The 13,242-nt window shown below is 48.2% G+C and overlaps 1 protein-coding gene across 1 annotated transcript in view; it reads left to right on the top strand.

The window, feature by feature from the left end:
• The first annotated feature begins 3,610 nt into the window (after positions 1–3,610).
• SMO (smoothened, frizzled class receptor) overlaps positions 3,611–13,242 on the top strand; it is a 31,514-nt gene continuing 21,882 nt past the window's right edge. The window contains exon 1 of the mRNA XM_049894029.1: positions 3,611–4,614. Within this exon, the coding sequence (XP_049749986.1) occupies positions 4,287–4,614 (328 nt within the window). The 5' untranslated portion in view covers positions 3,611–4,286. The remainder of the gene's footprint in view (positions 4,615–13,242) is intronic.

Here is a 13,242-nt window from a genome sequence, read left to right as displayed (position 1 = left end):
GGTGGTACTGTTTACCAAGAAGAGGAAAACTAATTCCATAGATTAAAAACAGAATGTCATTACCCAGAAAAGACCTAAAACCACCTGATGTTATAATGTGCAGCTCCAGACAGGAATGATGTAGGACAGCCCTTTCACAGCAGCCACACTTCTACCATATTGGCTACTGGTTGGACTTCCAGGAACCACTGAAATGGCAGCATAAGAAGGATCTTGGAGATGGAAGAAAAGGGAAGTGAAAGTGACAGTTATTAAGCACCTAAGGAATAAGCTCTTTGTCATGTTACTTCATACTAATCCTTATTAGACTCCTTATAGCTAAATAGTTATGCCTTCATTTTTATAAAGGAAGAAATTGAGGCTCAGAATAAGTTGCTCAAAGTCACTTGGCTAGAAAGGCTCAACTCAGATTTCTAACTCCAAATCTATATGCTGCCTCTCTCAGGAGGTTGCATATCTAGCTCCTTTCCCATTTTACACTTTCCCTTTGACTTGATGCTCTTAGCTGCAAAATAGAAAACACTAGAAGAAGAAAGAAAACTGGAGTGCTGCAACAATTATGCTTCAAATTCTGGCCAGTGTGACAATCTGAACCATAAGCCACTAACCAAGATCTTGAGGATACCCATGGATATCCCACAGATACTTTCATGTCCTTCCTCTTTGAGTGGAGGGCCCAGTGGCAAATGACAAAGAGTCATCATTGAGTATGCGACCTCAAAATGCCAAAACAGTTGATGAGGATGACTCAGAAATCAAGAAGCTACTTGTAGCAAGCCAGGTACTGTAATGCATTGTCAACACAGGAGAGCTTCTCATGGTCCTGACGGAAGGACTGTGTCATGACACGTAGATCGGGCTAAGACTCTTGAGAAACTGGGTGGGAGGTGCTCAGGCTCAGGAAAGGAGCACTTTCCAGCTGGCCACCAGGCTGAGGCCAAGAGCCTGTCAGGCTGCTCTGAGGAATCTCTAACAGACACTGGCAGTCTTAGTGTGCCTGCAGAAGGGGATGGTTGAGCTCTTCCAGAACCCTGAATGCCATCCAGGAAGTACCAGGAAATTCTGTCTTCCCTAGTGCCTGCTGAAGACTTCTTTCCTCTTCCAAACCTAAGGTTAGACAGGATTCCTGACTCTTTCCATTTCCTTCTGTATCTGGGGAACAGCACAGGCACTTTAGATACAGATCTATGGCTATTGTTGCAGCTACCATGGATGGGAACCTGGCCCCCTTGGCCCCATAGCCTATGACAGGACTATGAGAATTTTTCCAGTCTGTCTTCCTGCTTCCCTTTGCCTAGGCCAGCAGGATTCCCAGAAAAGGATGCTGAAGCCTGGTGTGTAGACGTACTCACACCTACCAAGTTGAAAAATAAAGATATCTCTTTCTCACCCTAAAGGGAAGAATATCCTGAAGGGAAGGCAACACTTTAGAATCTCCTCAATTCACCCTCTTCTATCTTTACTGTAAAAGGTTGTTGTTAGCTGGAGTCCGCCCCCGACTCATGGCAACCCCACGTGTTACAGAGTAGAGCTGTTCTATAGGGTTTTCTTGGCTGTAATCTTTACAGAAGCAGTTTACCAGGCCTTTCTTTCATGAAACTGCTGAGTAGGTTCAAACAGCCAACCTTTAGGTTAGCTGCGATTGCAAACTGCTTACTCTATTACAACATACCTCCCAAGAAATCTCTGCTGTGCCTGGACAAGGAATGGTAGTGTCTTCATACTGGAGGAACTACCTACTGACATTTTTAAGCAGAAAAGTAAGGGCTTGCTGGCATACATGTAGGTTTCTCCCTAATACATGGAAAACTCAGAAAATACTTCAAAGTGACCACAGTAACAACTAGACAGAAAATGAGTGGAGAAGGCTCACAAAGCAAAACCTCTGAGTGGTAGGAGACACCAAGACAACTTTCACTGTGGCTCAAACTTGGACATGTACAACATTTATATTACAGGAAAAAAAAAAAAAGAACTGAAGTTGGTCATGATGTTTTAGATTATTTTTTCCAGTGAGAATATTATGCCTGATGACATAGTCTATTCCCATTTCTTCCGTAAATCGCCATCAACTTCCCTCCAAATAGCCCCTTTCCTCCAGCCTCTTGCCCTCATACCACCTTCATGTCACCTGATTAACATCCTTAAACATAACACTTTCTTCATCAAAAATTGGCACCCTTTCCTTATTGCCAAAAGAAGTAAGCCTTAACTCCCCTGTGCATCAGTCAAGGCTTTTCACCAGTTTCCCTACTTATCTGATCTCCTGCTATGCCCTGATAGCCAGGCAAATCATGCTCTGAGCTAGATTCATGGTTCCCCCCCCATGTAATGCCCCCTCGACTCCTCTCAACTTTTCTGACTCCACCTAATCGCTCAAGACCCGTCTCCTCCGCTTCCACCAGCCACACTGATCTCTCCCTGCTATAAACTCGTGTAGCGCACTCTCTGTGCACCTCATTTTGGCAGTTTATTGAGTTCTTAATATGTATATGGTGTTGCACTAGATGCTCCGGAGAGGAAGGCCTTGCTGCTTTGCACTGTTTCCTAAGGGCAAGCCTTGTCTCCCCAGTAAAATGCAAGTTCTCAAGTTCTGCAAGAATGTCTTGCTTCTCATAGTGCTATGTTCCTGGGTGGTACAAATGGTTAACCTGTTCTGTAGCTAACCAAAAGGCTGCAGATTCAAGACCACTTCAGAAGACATGTCGGCGGCCTACTTCAGAAAAATCAGTCATCCAAAACCCTATGGAGAACAGTTTTACTCTGACACAGTGTTTTTTTTTTTGGTTTTTATGTACTAGATTTTCAGAAAGACTCGCTAAATTGAATTAAAACCTCTCTCTCTCACTCAGATTTACGTGCTAATTAAGGCTAGTAACTGAAGTGTAATAGCTAATTCGCTCTTAAAAGGTCAAACGTAACAGCTAGTCCAACTCAGCTAGGCTATGAGCTAGTCTTCCACGGTTAAGAAAGGAAAAGGCACCTTAGTGTGCTGTCTGGTCAGCAACACTGGAAAGTTGCTTAATGCAAGTCCACTTTTCTGGACTTCGTCGTGTGGTGATGGGTGTGAACTGCCTCGATGTGAAATCAAGCCCTGTGAGGGAGAGCAAGATGATCCGGGGAGGTAAGGGGAGCAGAAACTCCCCTGGCCAACAGACAGTAGCAAGGGCTATCAGAGATAGACTGGTCTACTTTGGACACAACCAAAGACACGCCAGGGCTGGTCTTTGGGAACCACGGTTCAGACTTCACACGTCTGTAGCAATAAAGACGACGTTGGGACGTTTGGTTTTCACAGCCTGCTCCCACAGGTAACAGCAGCCAGGCAGCTCCTGAGTGATCCTGAGGCCATCTCCTAGGCAAGTCACGAGAAAGGAGCAGACAATTCAAGCGGGAAGGAACCGCAGAAACGGAGACCCCAACCCTGGTACTCTTCCATGGGCCCAGAGACGAGTCCAAAGATCTAACCGAAAGCTGGGAAGACCGCCGGAGCTGGGGGGCGGGGATGTGGTAGAAGCTCCCACTGACTTCAGCACCCAGCCCCTCACGCCGCTCTCTGCAGAGGCCCAAGTCCAAAGATCCTCCGAGCAGTCAAGGTGCCCGCTGGGTCTGGTGCAGCTCTGGGCCACCATTTCCCCCCGCCTCTGGCCCCAGGGCGCGGGCGGCGGCAGGAGGGCCCTCCGAGCCCCCTAGCCCAGGCCCTCCGGGCGCCACGGCCGCCGAGCGGCGCTCCTCCTCCCGGGCCAGTCCCTCCCCCGCTGCGCGGAGGGGCCGGGCTTGGCCGTGAGGCCGGTGCATTCCAGAGCCGAGCGAGGAGAACACAAAGGAGCCGGGTGGTCGGCGGGGAGAGGGGCTGCGCGCGCTCGGCGAAGTGGCGGCCGGGCCGCGGGCGGGCGCGGAGCCCGGACGCCGCCCGCACCCCGCCCGCGCCTGGCCTCCGCCGAGGGGCCGGGAGTCGGTTTTAATGGTGGGAGGGGGGATGGTGCTGGAGGTTGAGGGTCCGGGGGGCCCCCGGGACTGAGACGACTTGGGTCGCTGGGCGAGGGTAGGGAGCTGCGCACCGCGGCCCGGCTTCCGACGCCCGCCATGGGCCGCGGGGCCCGAAGTTTGCGAAGTTGGGCGCCGAGGGGCCCGGGCGCGCGCTGCGTGCGGGGGGGCCCGGCGCCGGGCTCGCGGGGCGCCCAGGTCGCTTGAGTCGCCCCCGCGGCCCCGAGGCGTGCGTGTGTGGCCCGGGTTCCGGGAGCGGGCGGGGGCGCCGGGGCTCTGCTGAGCTGGCGGGTCTGGCTATGGCCGCTACCCGGCCCGCGCGGGGGCCAGCGCTCCCGCTCCTGGGGCTGCTGCTGCTGCTGCTGGGGGGCCGGGGCCGGGGGGCGGCCGGGAGCGGGAATGCGACCGGGTCTGGGCCGCGGGGCGCTGGCGGGAGCGCGAGGAGGAGCGCAGCCGCCACTGGCCCTCCGCGGCTGCTGAGCCACTGCGGCCGGGCGGCCCCCTGCGAGCCGCTGCGCTACAACGTGTGTCTGGGCTCGGCGCTGCCCTACGGGGCAACCTCCACGCTGCTGGCCGGGGACTCGGACTCCCAGGAGGAAGCGCACGGCAAACTCCTGCTCTGGTCGGGTAAGTGCCGGAGCGGGCCCAGGGGCTGCGGAGGTGGGGTGGAGACTGGTGCAAAGAGCAGGCTCAGGCCTGAGCTTTGGAGAGGACTCCGAGAGAGTGAGAGGGACACAGGCTAAAGCTTTGGAGCGGGTTACGTGCAGGAGGGGACCCTCGGTGATGGGGGCGGAGGAGGAGAGAGTGGAGGAGCCAGTCACAAAAGGCCTGAGCAGGGTAGGCGAGCAGAGGAAGCAGGGGAATGAGGGACCCGGAGGAGGGGCGCCAAGCTACAGGAAAGCATTTTAAAGAGAAGATGCTTCACTAAGTGCCACCTTGAGCTCGAGGGTCTCAGGGATTCAAGGAGGTGTTTAGACCCGGGGGGAGAGACAGGGAAATCGAGTTGGAGGGGCAAAAGGAAAGGATAGGGGTGGAGGAGGTTTAGGCATTTGGAGGGAGAAGAAGGTGGGGGGAAAGAATTGAGTGGAATCTGTGATGAAAATTAAAAGGTAACCAAAAAGTTGGAAAACTCTTGCCTTGGGAGACAGGAAGTCCAGATCTTGTCTTGCTTTCACACAAGATTTCAGTTTCGTCATCTGAAAAATGGGCATTCTGATCCTTGCCTGAGTTTGTGAAAGGATGAAATTATTGCACCAATTATTTTGTGTGTTCTTCGGAAGTTGGGATCCTTGGCCTGGTCAAGACTGCTGAAGGACCCTTAACTGTGGGATGCAGAGGGCCTGTGGATACTTCTAGAGCCCTCTCCTCAGGGTGGGTTTATGGCAGGGCCTGAAAAACTGCAGCCTGAACCCAAACAGGTCCTTTTTCAGCAGTATGGAATGGGTCGTCCCCACCTGCCCTCTGCTGGGCTGGGGACCTGGAGGTGTTGGGGAAGGGAAGTGGCCCTGTTGTTTCCGCTTCTGGCCAGTGTGATTCCAAAACTATCTTTGGAAAAGAAATCAAAAGCCAGGAGCAGACCTGGCAGCCTCCTTCTTTTGACGGCCCTAGGGTGCCTCATTTCGCAGCTCTGCTCCTGAGGAGGGAGGGTGTACGTAGGTGACCAGTCGTTGTTGGCATAGGCCATTAGACTTCTCAGGTCCTTTGCCGGGATGTTGAACGAGGCAGCATCGTTATCATTAGTGTGATGCCAGAGAAGGCATGTGGAGGATGGTATCCTTGTGGTGGAGCTGCAGTCTCCTATAGTCTCCAGTAGGGATCAGATTCAAAAATCAGCACATAAGGCAGAAGTCCTGTGTAATCCACAGTATCTTCAAAAATCCATGAATTACCCTAATGTATGGTATATGTGATTTTGCCTATACACTCCTTTATGATAACATGTTTGTATAAATATGTAACGTATAGTAATGCATAGAAGACAGGAGTCCCTGGGTGGTGCAAATGGTTAAGCGCTCAGCAGCTAACCAAAAGATTGGTGGTTCATATCCGCCCAGAGGCACCTGGGAAGAAAGTCCCAGTGATGTGCTTCTGAAGGACCATAGCCACTGAGAGCCTTATGGAGAGCAGCTCTACTCTGAAACGCTGGGACAGCCATGAGTTGGAATCGACTCAGTGGCAACTGGCTTGGTGTGGCTATACATACAAAATATAATTTTAGCCTTTAAAGTTACATCAGTGCAAAAGAGCGGAAGACTTAAATAGCGCAGTGGTTAAGAGCTCGGCAGTTAACCAAAAGGTTGGCAGTTTGAATCCACCAGCTGCTCCTTGGAAATCCTATGGGACAGTTCTACTCTGCCCTATAAAAGAAAAGATAAACAAGGTTCCTTTGAACACCATGTGACATAAGCCTTGAGTTCCGGAACCAGCTGTATGAAAACCCTAAATCTTTCAGCACTAGAATCTCAATGAGTTCTGAGTTGTCCACACTATGAGAGGATATCTATCAGTTTACTTATTTTTCAAGGGTCCACGGTTGAATTCTCCTAAGTGAAATGTGTATGTGATACTGCCCCTCTAGCTGCCATTACATCAGGGAGGAAGGGTATGAACCTCTTCCAGCCCACACTCTTGGGAGCTGCTGCCGAGCAGGAAAGTACATGAGTTAAAACCACGTAATTTTTGTTTCGCTCTGCTTCTGAGCACTGAGCTCAGGTTCGTTCATTCATTCATCTGAGCCCTTTTCTGCCTTGCCCCCTCATCCCTCAGCTCAGTCCTATTCTCACGTGGTTGGACTTTTGTGTGGTGGTCTGTGAAGTAGGACCAGAAGCAGGGGTTGGTGTGGCACTGAGTCAGTGAATGGGTAGAGTGAACCCGAGCCACTTCTCACAGCCAGGCCTTCAGCTGGGAGCCCTAGGCTGGTCGTCTGTCCTGTCCTGATGTAGTCAGCTTGATTTGGTGTCAGACATGGTTAGTATCACCTGGCTCTTGGAGGTGGTTTTGTGGGTGAAAGATGAGGATGATCTAGATTGTCTTTCTCATCTGTAAACTTTTGAAGGTGGAGACCTGGTCTTCGCTTTTTTCGAAGCCTTGGAGTGCTGAGTACATGCCTCCCCTCATTCACTCAATTACATATTGAATGCTTGCTATGCAGTATTTATCCAAAAACCAAACCTGTTGCCGTAGAGTTGATTCTGACTCATAGTGGCTCTATAGGACAGAGTAGAACTGCCCCATAGGGTTTCCAAGGAGTGGCGGGTGGATTTGAACTACCGACCTCTTGGTTAGTAGTGGATCTCTTAACCACTGAGCTACAGGAGCACCTATATCTAGCAATATATATTACATATTGGGAGTCCTCTGGTGGTACAAATGGTATTGATTGAAAGGAGGATGTAGTCCACCCAGAGGCACCTCAGAAGAAAGACCAGGCAATTACTTTAGAAAAAACCAGCCATTGGAAACCCTATAGGTTCTCTATGAGTCAGAATTGACTGGACAGCAGTGGGTTGTTTGTTTGTTTGTTTTTGAAACCATATGGAGCACAGGTCTACTCTGACACACATGGAGTCGCCGTGAGTTGGAGTGAACTCAGCAGCAACTGGTCAGGTTCTAGAGGATATAAAGATGAAGTCAGACACGATCCCGCCATCAAGGGGAAGACAGACAGTTAAACAGACTGTAGCAATACCTGTGACAGAGTAGGGTGCTGAAGGAACACAAAGGACTTTGGGGAGCAAGGGAAGATTCCCCATAGGAACTGACATTTAACCCATGACTAGAAAAACAAGTAGGAATTCCCTGGGCCAAGGGAGGGTTGGGACAGAAGGGCTAGGAAGAGGAGACAGGATATGCAAAGGTATAGACGTGAGAGGAGAGAGAGCTTGGTACTTGTAAAGAAGTATAAGAATTTCAGGAGACCTGGACCAAAGTGTGTGAGGGGTAGAGCTGTAAGAGTAAGGCCTAGAGAGTTAGACAGTGAAGGGATCCATACCCTGTATTGAGAAGTTTGGATTTTATCCAGAAGATAATGGGGAGCCATCAAAAGCCTTTAAGCAAGGGAGAAGAGTAATAATATTTGCATTTTAGAATGTTGTCTTTGGTGTTGTGTGAGGGAGCTGTGGGAGGAGGGAAAGCCTGGAACCTAAGATCCTGCTCAGGGGATGGTTGAAGTAGCCCAACTGAGAGATGATGGCGGTCAGGACTTGGGCAGCAGAAAAGAGGAAGGGGAAAGATCCCGGAGAGTTTAAGAGGGAGAACCAATAAACCAAAAGAAAACCGAACCCAGTGCCGTCAATGCTGACTCATAACGACCCTATAGGACAGAGTAGAACTGCCTCATAGAGTTTCCAAGGAGCTCCTGGCAGATTTGAACTGCTGACCTCTTGGTTAGCAGCTGTAGCACTTAACCACTACACCACCAGGTTGCTAATGAGTTGAACGTGGGGCAAGAGCGAGCAGGAGGATCCAGGTTTCCGGCTTGGATGAAAGGTGACATTTCCTTTCACTAAGAGAGACTGCTAGAGGAGGAGCCGGTGGGAACAGAGCAGGGGCTGTTTTTGCCATGTGAGTTTTTTTATTGTGGTGCAATACACATAACAAAACATTGATCATTTTAACCATTTTTAAGTGTACGATTCAGTGACATTCATTACATTCATCATGTGCAACCATCAGCACTACCCATTTGCAAATGCGTTTTATCCCACCACACCCGGGTGGTGCAAACAGTTAACACACTGTGTTACTCACCGAGAGGTTGGAGGTTTGAGTTCACGCGAAGGCACCGGAAGGAAGGCCTGGTGATCTACTTCTGAACGATCAGCCTTTGAAAACCCTATGTAGCACGTTTCTACTCTGACATACATTGGGTTGCCATGAGCTGGGGTCAGCTCGATGGCAACTGCTTTATACAGAAACTCTGTATTCCTTAAGTAGTAACTCCTCATTTCCCCTTCCTCCCAGCTGCTGGTAAACCAAACCAAACCCACTGCCATCGAGCCGATTGCGATTCATAGTGACCCTGTAGGACAGAGTAGAACTGCCCCATAGGGTTTCCAAGGAGCAGCTGGACCTTTTGGTTAGCAGCTGAGTTTTTAACCACTGTGCATCCAGGTTTCCTTCAGCTGCTGGTGACCTCTAATAAACTTTTGTCTCTGCATTTGCCTGTTTTAAGTATTTCATATAAGTGGGGTCATACAGTATTTGTCCCTTTGTGTCATCCTGTATCAAAACTGCATTTCTCTTTATGGCTAAATCATATTCCACTGTGTGTATGTACCACATTTTGTCTAACCATTCACCTGTTGATGGACGCTCGGGTTGTTTCCACCTTTTGGCTGTTGTGAATGATGCTCCTGTGAACCTTGGCGTACAGGATCTGTTTATGTCTCTGCTTTGAAGTCTTTTGAGTGTATACCTAGGAGTGGAATTGCTGGGTCATACGGTAATTCAGTGTGTAGCTTTTTGAGGAACTGCCAAATTGTTTTCCACGGTGGCTGCACCACTTTGCAATCCCACCAGCAGTGGATGAGGGTTTCAATTTCTCCACCTCCTCACCAACGTTTATTTTCCATTTTTCTCCTGTTAGCCTTCCTAGTGGGTGTGTGGCCCTGTGAATTTGAAGTGCTTGTGGCACAGTGGTTAAGAGCTACAGCTGCTAACCAAAAGGTCAGCACTTTGAATCCATCAGCTGCTCCTTGGAAACCCTGTGGCGCGGTTCTGCTCTGTCCTGTAGGGTCGCTATGAGTCAGAATCGACTCGATGACAACGGGTTCGTTGTTTTTTTTTTTTTTAATAAGACATTTAAGCACAGGTGCTTAGCAGGTCTGGAAATATGAGGGAGCGAAGAAAGATGGCCACTAGGTGCTTCATTGGCCCAAGAACTGAGGCTTTAGGAGGATGCTATTGGGTGTAGAAGTTTCTAGATCAGGCTGGGCCAATTTCTAGGTCTATATAGAACTTAGGCCTCTCCTATATCTTTAAACTCTGTCCACTTGGGCTTCTTCTGCCAGTCAGCATCCCTCTGCATTACAGCTTACTATTTCCCCTCCCAGGCATTCCAAGCTGACCAGACAGACATAAAGTCCAGGCCATGGTCCAGCTTAGGCCAACTCGGATTTGGTAGATGGGGAAAAAAAAGGAGAGAGGCCTGCAGCTGGCGAGGGCAACACATCCCTGAGAGCCAGCACGTAGCCCTTCCTCACCGACCACTGCTGTGCTCAGCGGGTGCACCTGGGCATATGGACCCTGTCGCCCACCTGGTGCAGCCAGTAGAAGGAGACAGAGAAGCTGGGAAGGAATTTCTCGTTGGCGTCCCAGACATGGAGTTGAGAGCTGAGAGGAGGACTGTTGTTTTGGTAATGGTGGATTATCTGCGGAGACTGTTCAGGAAAAATTTCCTTATAGGTTTCTGAAACCTGACTGATAACTAGAATCAGTTGAAACAAATTTTTTTTTGAGAGTAGAGATGTACAGAAAAACACTCAGGGATGTGAGCTCTCATTTCTGCTACAGATTTTTAACTTTCTTAGTTGTGAAATAAAACACATATACAGAAAAATGTATAAAACACAGGTGTTCATCAGTTGCCATCAAGTCAATCCTGACTCAAGGTGACTCCGAGTGTGTCAGATTAGAACCGCTCCATAGGGTTTCCAATGGCTGATTTTCAAAAGCAGATCACCAGGCCTTTCTTTCGAGGATCCTCTAGGTGGACTCAAACCTCCAACCTTTCAGTTAACAGGAGGGGTGCTTTAACCATTTGTACCACCCAGGGACTCCAAACACGGATATACTGAATCTAGAAACCCAACACTGCCACCCGCCCCAGGACCCTCCCTCTTTGGTCTTTCCCTATCAGGCCCCCCCCCCCGCAAAAGTACCCATCATCTTGGCATTTTTTGACAACCATTTCCTTGTTTTTCTGTATAGTTTTACCACCTAGGTGTGGAATCCCTGAACAGTGTATTTCAGTTTTGCATGTTTTCAAACTTTATACAAATGGAATCATGCTATGTGTATTTTTTTGTCTTGCTTATTTTACTCTACATTATTTTGTAAGATTCATCCATCTTATTGTAGCTGATCATTTTCATTGCCGAATAATTCATTGTATGAATATGATGAATGTAACCCACTGCTGTCAAGTTGATTCCGACTCATAGTGATCCTATAGGACAGGGTAGAACTGCCCCATAGGGTTACCAAGCCTGTAAATCTTTAAAGAAGCAGACCTCACCTTTCTCCCACGGAGCGGCTGGTGGGTTCGAACCTCTGGCCTTCCGGTTATCAGCTGAGCCCTTTAACCACTAGGGCTTCATAATGAAGATACCAAAATTTATTTATCCATTTTGCTGTTGTTAAACGTTTAGGTTGTCTCAGTTTTTCTCTACCCCGAAGAACATTACTGTAAGCATTCTTTTATGTGTATTCTGGTGCACGTGGCATTAAGTTTCCCGTGCACAATGGAACAAAACACTGCTGAGTCCTGCGCCATGCCCGTGATGGGTTGTAGATAAAACCAAAACACCGAACCCACCGCTGTTGAGCCTATTCCGACTCATAGCGACCCTATAGGACAGAGTAGAACTGCCCCATAGGGTTTCCAAGGAGCGCCTGGTAGATTTGAACTGCCGACCTTTTGGTTAGCAGCCATAGCTCTTAACCACTACACCGCCAGGGTCATAGATAGACGATGGAAACCTGTTTAGCATCACAGCAACATGCAGTCCTTCACTGACAATTGGGTAGCGGCTGCAGTTGAGGTACGTTGGCTGGGAATTGAATCTAGACCTCCTGTGTGGAAGGGGAGAATTCTGCCACTGAACCACCAATACCCTGAGGTACATACTTGTTGTTAGGAGCCATCGAGTTGGTTCTAAGTCATAGCGACCCCACGTACTACAGAACGAAACACTGCCCGGTCCTTCGCCATGCCCACACTTTTTATACTTAAGCCCATTGTTGTAGCCACTGTGTCAGTCCATCTCGTTGAGGGTCTTTCTCTTTTTTGCTGACCCTGTACTCTACCAAGCATGATGTCCTTATCCAGGGACTGATCCCCCCTAATAACATGTCCACAGTACGTAAGATGCAGTCTATCCACCCTTGGTTCTAAGGAGCATTGTGGTTGTACTTCTTCCAAGACAGATTTGTTAATTCTTTTGGCAGTCCATGGTATGTTCAATATTCTTCGCCAACACCACAATTCAAAGGCGTCAATTCTTCTTCGGTCTTTTTTATTCATTGCCTAGCTTTCGCATGGGTAAGATGCGATTGAAGATACCATGGCTTGGGTCAGGCGCACCTTAGGCTTCAGGATGACATCTTTGCTTTTCAACACTTTAAAGTGGTCTTTCGCAGCAGATTTGCCCAACGCAATGCGTCTCTTGTTTTCTTGACTGCTGCTTCCATGAGTGTTGATTGTGCATCCAAGGTACATACTTAGAGGAGTGGAATTGCTAGTAGGGTGTATGCACCTTCTGCTTTACTAGATAATGTCAGACTGTTTTGCAAAGTGGTTGTACCAGCTTACACTCCCATTAACTGTCTCATAGAAGAGTCACCATCGCTCTATATGATTCCCCTCGTGGTACTGTCAGCCCTTAAAAGTTTTGCCAGTGTAGGGGCTATGTTGTGGTATGTATTTGCGGTTTTAATTTGCATTTCCCTGATTACTACTGAGGTTTAACACCTTTTCAAATGTTTACTAGCCATTTGGGTTTCTTTTGTGAATTGTCTGTTCAAACTATTGGCTCATTTTTTATAGATCCATCTGTCATTTTCATAAGATTTGTAGAAGTTATTTATATATTCTGGATACAAATCCTTTATTGATTATATGTATTGAAAATATATTCTATTCTATAGCTTGCCTTTCATTCTTTTTATGTATCTTCTGTTGAACAGTGATTCTGAACTTTAAGGCAGTCATTTAACTTTTCTTTTATGGCTAATGTTTTTTTGTGTCTTGCTTAAAAAAAAAAAAATTTCCTACCTCGAAGTCATGAAGTTAATTTTGTGTTATCTTTATAGATTTTCCTGTCAGTTGATTTTTGTACAAATCCAGTTTCACATATATTGACCCAGCATCATTTGTTAAAAAGGACATCTTTTCTCCACCAGTCTGTCATAAATCAAGTGTATGTATGTTTACTTTTTTCTGGGATCTTTATTCTGTTCCATAGGTCTATTCGTCTACTCCTTGCCAATATCACACAATTTTAATTACCGTATCTTTGTAGCACGGTTCTTAAC

The sequence above is a fragment of the Elephas maximus genome, chromosome 8 (assembly GCF_024166365.1).
Source record: "Elephas maximus indicus isolate mEleMax1 chromosome 8, mEleMax1 primary haplotype, whole genome shotgun sequence".
Taxonomy (NCBI): domain Eukaryota; kingdom Metazoa; phylum Chordata; class Mammalia; order Proboscidea; family Elephantidae; genus Elephas; species Elephas maximus.
This window is presented reverse-complemented; position numbering and strand designations above follow the sequence as displayed.